Consider the following 8,432-nt stretch of genomic DNA (forward strand, 5'->3'; position numbering starts at 1 on the left):
GCAATAGTGACTGGGTTTGGTAATTTTTCGTATTATCTTGCAGTCCCATAGAGATGACTACAAATTTCCTTTAAAAGTGGAATGTGGCATCTCTCTCCACACCTCTACTCCCCAGTGAGGAAAAACTAGGCAGAGCAATAACTGAAGTTATAGAGTCTGAGATCTGGGTTGACAAGATCTTTTTCGGAAATTTCTAAATTATGCTCCCTAATATCTTATTTACTCCCAAGTCTTGAAAGAACCAATACACACAAAACAAAGTTGTCCAGGTCTTGCTCTCTGATGATATGGTTAAAATGATATCAAATATATTTGAACTTCCTATGCACATGTGACTTCTTTATAAATATATGCATTGAGTTTTCAAGAAACTCAGAATGCAAGGGGGGACTATCATCGCCTACAGAAAAAAAAAACCTATACCTAAAAGCACAAATCAGAGGAGTTAAGTAATGATAATATGCTGGTTTATTACTACATTGCAGGATAATTTTGAGTTGGAGTTCTCTGAGTTACCAGGGAGGTAAGAGTTTCTGGCAACCAGAATAAAAAGAGAAGTGATTAAAATTTATATATTTCCAGAGTAAGAACAGATAAGGAAGCAAAAAATAAAGAAGAAAAGATCTTGTTTAGAAAAAACAATGGGACAGGATCATTCTAATAATCTAAGAACATTCTAATCTCATACTGACAAAAGAGAAGTATCTCATTTTTTATTCACTCTAATCCATTTTGAAGATCCAGCTGGATACTGACCTTTGTTACAGAAGAATAAACAAGGTGGCATTGGGAGGCATCCTAATATATGACAATTTTACCTAAGTAGACCTGGCAACTGCTTCTTTGTGTTCTTGCTGCAAAATAAAAGGAGAGATCTGGGTTTCAGATGGCCAAGGCTTGAGTGTCAACTCTTACAGCATGGCTTCTCTTCAAATGTTCTATCAGCCCAGAGCTGCTATGCATCTCTTGATTTTGTGCTTATTTTTGGAGACTGCCTATGGTCAGGACATTTGGTAAGACCCTCTCTTTTCTGTATCACCTTCCTAGAAATATTTTCCCAGTTGGTGGTTATCCATACTGTATTCCTGCAATTTGTGGTCCTACGTTTCACTTTTCAAGCTTCTAAACTGTGCAACAACACATAGCTTCTTAAGACTATATTCTGTGACTAAATACCTTGGTAAGAACTGAAAGATTGTGTGCAAACTGACTTTTCTGCCTAGATTACAGTGTCATCTTTGGTTATATCACACTTTTTCCTAACAATATGGCAAGTATAAGAAGAGAGATGGGCTTGGTTTATATTTTTGGGTTAAGCTGTGGTTAACATTCATCTGTACTTCTAAATTTGGTGAATAGATGCAAAGGACTATATGTTTATGACTCACCTGGTGACAGACAAACATTTTGTCTCAACACAAAAACAAAGCTAATAAATGATCAATAGAAGAATTATATAAATTGTACAATAATTATCTATGTCCTCATCAATTCTAAGCAGGGCTGTGCTAACCAAACCTGAAGTAGATTTACTTAAACAAACCCGTTTCTTTACATAAGCTTCATTGTGTGGTAAAATTATTCTTTAAGTCTATGATTAAATAGGGGACAAATAACCAGACTCCAGTTCTTTCAAAGAGAAAATGGAATGTAAACGTTTCTACAACATTTGATAAGTGGAAATCAATGTCTAGTAGCACTGTGAAGAATCATGTTGAAAAGGAGAATCTACTAGATGGTAAGGAAACCATGGAGGTTTAGATGGGGAAATGTTATACGCCAAGGAAGTTTTAGTAGGGAAGCAGAGGACTGGGCAATAGAGGGAATAATGTCAAGATGACTTGAGATGGGAATCTAACTTTTGTCAACTAGAATGTCTTATGTTCCCTATGTCAGGCCTAAAGATCAGTGAAGTGAATAAATGTACTGAGGTGCATGAGATTTTACTGTGAGGGCAGGTTCATTAAATGACAAATTTAGCAGACCCTGAGCATATAATATCCTTCTCCAAGTTCTACTTTTGGAAGAAAGAGAGCTTAGGAGGACTTTTAGAATATTGTAGAAGGAAAACAGAAAGGTGAATGCACCAAGGTAGACTCTGAAGTCATAAATCGCCACCCTGAAATGATGACTGGGGACAGAAAAGAAAAAGTAGCTTCCTTTTCCCAGGTCCTCATGTGGTCAGGACTAGGACAGTCTAGTCTGACTTCTATTTCCCTCATCATATTGAATGTGTATTGGAAAGAAATATGGAATGCTTTGGGAGAAATCCTGTGCAAAGGGTCCTTCCAGACAAAGTGTTGAACTTTACCAGCATCTCCCTGACATTTGATACCTGAAACTCTGCCTGTCCATATAAGAACTCTTCAATCTGATTTGGTGTTTCTACCTTTTCTACTCAAACAGGAGCAATCCACTTTCACTAGAACTGATAGTTTCTCCACTGAAAAAGGCAAACGAATTTACAGTAACACTCCAGGTTAAAAATAATGTGGACCAATGTATGGCGGTAAGTGATCAATTGAGAGATAACATGAAAAGGAAGTGCTACAATAAAACTTTCAATGATTTAATATTTTTCTAAAATTGCCCTTTTTAGTTTTCTATGTTCCTGGATTTGAAACTCAGAGATATTATTTTAGAAATACGTGTGTTACAAATTCTATCCTAAAGGTAAAATATTAGTGTTATGAGGATGACTGGTGGCAACTTTTAATTGTGGGCTAAGGGTCTTCACAAGGAAACAAGATGAAAATTTAGACTGAAAATCAAGGAAAATGGCCAAGCAACAAAGATAAGTCTGACAGTGTGGCAGTGACCAGGAAACACTCTTGAAGTCTTGTTTCCACCTCCACTTATCTGTTGTCACCACCTCATGCAGTAATGACGTGGGGTCAACAAGATGCACACAGCTCTAAGAAATATAGGAGTGAGTTGACTGTGAACTGTCCCTCAATGTGAAGCCGTACTTGCCCTGAATAAGCACAGACACACATTGTCCTCACCTTCCTCAATCTATTTCCATCTTCAGTTGTTTCAAGTTCTTTAATTCCTGCTCAATTTCCTTACCAATTCCTTTGAAATTATCTTTTGTCTCTTAGAAAAGAGATACAAAAAGAAGGTTTGAGGGTTGGAGATATGCTTCATGAGTTAAGAGCACTCCTGGTGACTTATAGCCACACAGCAGTCAAGTTCCAGGGCATCCAACACCATCTTGTGGTCTGTGTGGACACTGAGCATACATGCCCACTGACCCACATAAAATAAAAATAAATAAATCACTTTTTCAAACTGAATTAAAAAATCATGATAAAAGAGAATTGAAATTTTACTTATGCCAAAACCATGATAGAAATATAGGACTTCTGGATATTTACCCAGATAAAAATGATGCTAAAAGAAAAGATTTTTGATTTGGTATTGGGTAGATACCCAGAAGTTCTTTCTGTTGGATTTTTAGCAGAGTATACTACTTAAGCCATGCAGAAGAAGTCATTACTTATATTTGACCACCGACTGAAAAATTTATAACTTTGGCTGAAGAAAATCAATATGTTAAAACTAGTCAGTCAAGAACTTTCAACCTGGGTCTGTTTCTATTTGTACAATAAACCTGCTTTTTTATGTGTAAAGTAATACCTTTCATTCAAAAAGTACAAAGACTCACAAACTTTGTAAGAGATATAGGTATCAATCCTTTCATGTAACAGTGACAAAAATAAGACACAGTGTAACAAGTACTAAGGAAGCACAAAGCTATAAAGCCAAAGTCAGAGAGTTTGACCTATAAAATCTGGTGTCTCCTGTATTAAAACCCTTCTTGGTTCTTGAGAGGTTTATGTTAATTATCTTTGACTCTGATTTGGAAATCTTCAGCCTCAGGCTAGATGAAAACCAGCTAATGCTTTAAACACAATACAACAGTAATATATACTCTTTGGCCATTACATTACTAAAAAATTATTTATAATCTATTATACAATCAACTGATGAGTTAAACATGACCGCCCATGTAGTTTCACTCCCATGGGTAGAGACATATTTTTAAAAAAAGCCGTTTAGATTTCAGACCTTCACTATGCCTCACCTCAACCCTCAAAAATCAATAGTTTTTCTCCTTACATTGAATGGGAGCTAAATTTGATTTTGACTAAGAAGTTACCAAAAACCTGCTGAACATCTACTGTATTCTGATAGCTAGGAGGAAACACTTAGGCCTCCTTACCCATAGTGCTCTGTGAATTTCATATTTTGCTGAATGGTCAAACCCAGGCTGCTGTCTCTATGTTGACACTAGCTCTCTTTCTTCACTCAGGTGAAAGTCAGTACTGTGAGCAACCCAAACATCAAATACATTTCTTCTCATGCCATTTACACTTCCTGCCTTTGCGATGTAAACAACTACTTCTGGGACATTCAAGTCATTGGTAAGTGGTAACGTTTCCTACTTGCTTATGAATATTGGATAGCAATGATTGTCAGGATGGATCTGAGTGGGAAGAAAATAAAATAAACCAGGTCCTGGCAGGAAGAAATGGGGTGGGGAGTGACTGTATACTGATGAGAAACCAAACTGTAAAAGAGAGAGAAAGAGAGGGTGTGTGTGACAGAGTACACTGACGCTGAATAAAGGGAGTTCAAGCAACAATTTTTACTTTGCATAAAGGAAGTGAAATCAGACTTTGCTAAATCCAGAGGCAGGTGTGGATGAAGCTATGTAGAGCTCATGACTTAACACTTTGGCTTTCTTTCCTATAGCCAATACTGCCTTACAAGGGAAGGCAGAAGTTGTTCCAGCTAAGGACATATGTCCTAATGATGAAAACATATTTCCAGTAACTTCCTACATAGGGACTGCTACACAAAAAATCTTTGTATCATGAACTGGAGTATGTGCCCCATACATCCATGTCACCAATCTTCCTGTGGAGAAGAGTGTTCCTTTCATGTATGTACATCTGTTGTCAAATAAAATAGGTGAAATGAACTCTGGTACGATTCTGCTTGATGAACTTCTACAACTTCACAATGAACTCTGTATCTTTCTTTCACAAATTAGTACTCTATCTGTTCAGACAGCCAGAGGTTTCTTTAACACTGTCTTTCCAGGACACATTCAACAAAAGTGATATAATAAGTGTACAAATCCTAGTGAGTGAGGTGTGAATCGGTTCTCACCACTTAATGTGGAAGAGAAAATGCCCAAAGATAAGATGAGCAGCTGTTTGCAGAGTAATACCAAAAAGTCAAAGTGGAATTGAGGAAATATCTCAAGTTATACTACATTTCTTCTGCCTGTCCAAACTATCTGATCTATACCTTTCTTTTTTTTCAACTACTGGCCAAAAAAAGGCCCAGAGCTTAAGGAGCATTTGGAATGCCATGTCATTTTGTGTCTTTCAGTTTCTTTCAGCAAGGAAAATTTGAAGAGTTGAGTCTCTCTCTCTCTCTCTCTCTCTCTCTCTCTCTCTCTCTCTCTCTCTCTGTGTGTGTGTGTGTGTGTGTGTGTGTGTGTGTGTGTGTGTGTGTGTGTGTGTGTGTGTGTTTGTATCTGTGTGTGAAATAAAGGGATGCTGGAAACATGATACACTTCTAGTGGGAGTATGTCTGACATTACTTTATCAAATACTTTGCATACAATCTTCCAGTACATTCACAACTGAAAGTGATGATAAGAGATAACACTTCCACTCTCTGTTTCCTGGACCAGTATATTCTCTCCAGCAAGGATACAGTGTTATTTAACAGTCATTCTTTCAAAATGTATGTCATACTGTCGACACAAAATATATGTTACCAATTGCCTTGAAGAGAATGACGTCATGGTCAAAAGAAGTACACAGGGGTCTGGATACACTGGCATGGTGAGAGCTTCAGATATTAATCCTATACTAACAGTGGAGACAGATTGAAACAAAGTTGTAGGAAGGACATCTGAAGATGAAAGATACACAAGCCCACCCATATCCCACCCCACCAACCCTCACATTCACACCCTGCTTCTTCCACTTCCCCCTTCCCACATCTCCATATACCCGACCAGCTTAGTGCCAGCTAATGGTATACAGGATTACTGGGAGCAGGTGATAGAACGTTCCTGAGCAGCCTAAGCACAGACAAAGATAAAGATAGGTATACAGTATCTCCACACTACTTGACAGACTCAAAATCAACCAAATTCCAGAACAATCATTAATCTCTCTCGCAGTTCAGCTGTAGTCAAAGGAAAAGGGAGAATTTCAGTAGAAAATGGTCTTCGGTAACAGGAGTCTCAGGAAATACTGACCTAACTTCTTTTAATTTCTTATGAAAGTACCCATTTCAACACCTTTGGGGAGTGATATGTACATAACACCAAAAAAGCCCACATGAGATATGATATAGTTCACTGGTAAAGTATTTGGCTGGATATTGAGGATCCAAAAGTTCAAATTATAGCACAAAGAAAAGAGAGAATATTTAACATTTTTTAAAAGGATAAAATCAAAACTGTATCATCCCAATAAGGAAGAAATACAGACTGTGGGCATATGGGAAACAATGAAAGCTGTGCTAAGAGGAAAGCTCATAGCTCTGAGTGCCTCCACAAAGAAATTGGAGGGAGCATACACTAGCAGCTTGACAGCACACCTAAAAGCTCTATAACAAAAAGAAGCAAATATACCAAAGAGGCATAGATGGGGGGAAGTAATCAAGCACAGGGTTGAAATCAACCAAGTAGAAGCACAAAGAACTTTACAAGGAATCAACAAAACCAGGAGCTGGTTCTTTGAGAAAGTCAACAAGATAGATAAACCCTTAGCCACACTAAACAAGGGCACAGAGACAGTCTCCAAATTTACAAAATCAGAAATGAAAAGGAAGACATAACAATAGAATCTGAGGAAATTAAAAAAAATCATCTGATCCTACTACAAAAGCTTATATTCAACAAAACTGGAAAATCTGGAGGAAATGGACAATTTTCTAGAGAGATACCAGGGACCAAAGTTAATCAGGATCAGATAAAACATCTAAACAACCCCATAACTCCTAAAGAAATAGAAGCACCCATTAAAGGTCTCCCAACCAAATAAAAAGCCCAGGACCAGACGGGTTTAGTACAGAATTCTATCAGACCTTCATAGAAGACCTAATACCAATACTGTCCAAACAATTCCACAAAATAGGAACAGAAGAAACACTACCCAATTCCTTCTATAAAGCTACAATTATGCTTATACCTAAACCACACAAAGACCCAACAAAGAAGGAGAATTTCAGACCAATTTCCCTTATGAATATTGACACAAAAATGCTCAATCAAATTCTCGCAAACTGAATCCAAGAACATATCAAAATGATCATCCATCATGATCAAGTAGGCTTCATCCCAGGTATGCAGAGATTAAGAATTAAACTCATGGTTGTCACAGAATTGACTGGACAGTCCTCCTGATTTCTAACCTTTATCTTTGAGTCGTCTACTCAGTCTTTTCTATAATCCCCACTCAAAGGACTGCTCGACTTTGTACCAGCTGGATCAGTCTATTATATGTCTTCTAATGGGCCTCAATTGACTTCCTGCCATCTCATCACTATGACGCACAGTAGGCTTACTTTGGGTTTTCCTGACCTAGCTTGAGAAAACTCATTATTCTGATTTAAAATATCTTCTAATTTTTGTTCTATAGCTTATAACACAGGATCCCACTTCTTAGTCCTCTTCTATCTACGTCTTTTTTTTTTCAGATCCATCTTAGAAAGGACATAAAAACCTATGATCATTACCAAATGTATTGTAATGAATTCCATATTACTAATTGAAACAAAATTATATGAAGTCCCAATGCCCTCTGCCATAGTGTTTTTCATGTTTTAACACAGAAAATATGTTCTTTATTAATCTCACTATCTCCTTTCTGAAATTTTACTTTCTTAAATTTTATGTTTCTTTCTATATCCATCTATTCTCGATTTTTTTTCCATTTTTGGCATCTATGCATACTTACAAAACATTTCTATCCATTTCTCTTTTATGGCTTTTGAGCTTAAAATTATTTCTGTATCTAAGTTTCTCTAAAGTCCGTCTTCTGGGAATTGCCAGCAAGCATATATTACTGGTTCAGAATTTTTTTTTCAGTCCTTGGCCAACATGTGCTATGCGCTCTAGGTCTCATGTTCCTGCATCCTGCTACTCTTCTCAGCCATGAGTGCCTGCAGTTCCATCTACCTTCTCCCACATCTGTTCTTGTCCTATGGGTCATTCTCTCTGCCTGAAGTACAGCCTCTACTTCCTGCCAAGTGATTGGCCACCAGTTCATTACTACAACCAGTTGCCATTGACACAACCTCTGACACTATTCTAGATTGTCTCTTGGTATAGAGGACTGTCTGAACTTGAAGTATCTGAGTAGGTACGAATGACAAATATTAATAAATACAAGGCTTAT

General features: G+C 37.3%; 1 protein-coding gene across 1 annotated transcript; it reads left to right on the forward strand.

The window, feature by feature from the left end:
- Window positions 1-918: 918 nt before the first annotated feature.
- Sval2 (seminal vesicle antigen-like 2) lies at window positions 919-4,883 on the forward strand. Its single transcript, NM_133291.1, has 4 exons — window positions 919-1,013; window positions 2,407-2,509; window positions 4,316-4,427; window positions 4,759-4,883. The coding sequence occupies exons 1-4, from the start codon at window positions 919-921 to the stop codon at window positions 4,881-4,883; spliced, it is 435 nt and encodes a 144-aa protein (NP_579825.1).
- The last annotated feature ends 3,549 nt before the right edge of the window (window positions 4,884-8,432 follow it).

Source organism: Rattus norvegicus, chromosome 4 (assembly GCF_036323735.1).
Source record: "Rattus norvegicus strain BN/NHsdMcwi chromosome 4, GRCr8, whole genome shotgun sequence".
Lineage (NCBI taxonomy): Eukaryota > Metazoa > Chordata > Mammalia > Rodentia > Muridae > Rattus > Rattus norvegicus.

Bases quoted from the DNA above. Each gene is read 5' to 3' on its own strand.
- Sval2 (NM_133291.1), top strand. From the start codon at position 919: ATGGCTTCTCTTCAAATGTTCTATCAGCCCAGAGCTGCTATGCATCTC. The intron at 1,014-2,406 runs GTAAGACCCTCT...CTACTCAAACAG, and splicing joins GCCTATGGTCAGGACATTTG to GAGCAATCCACTTTCACTAG. The intron at 2,510-4,315 runs GTAAGTGATCAA...TTCTTCACTCAG, and splicing joins ATGTGGACCAATGTATGGCG to GTGAAAGTCAGTACTGTGAG.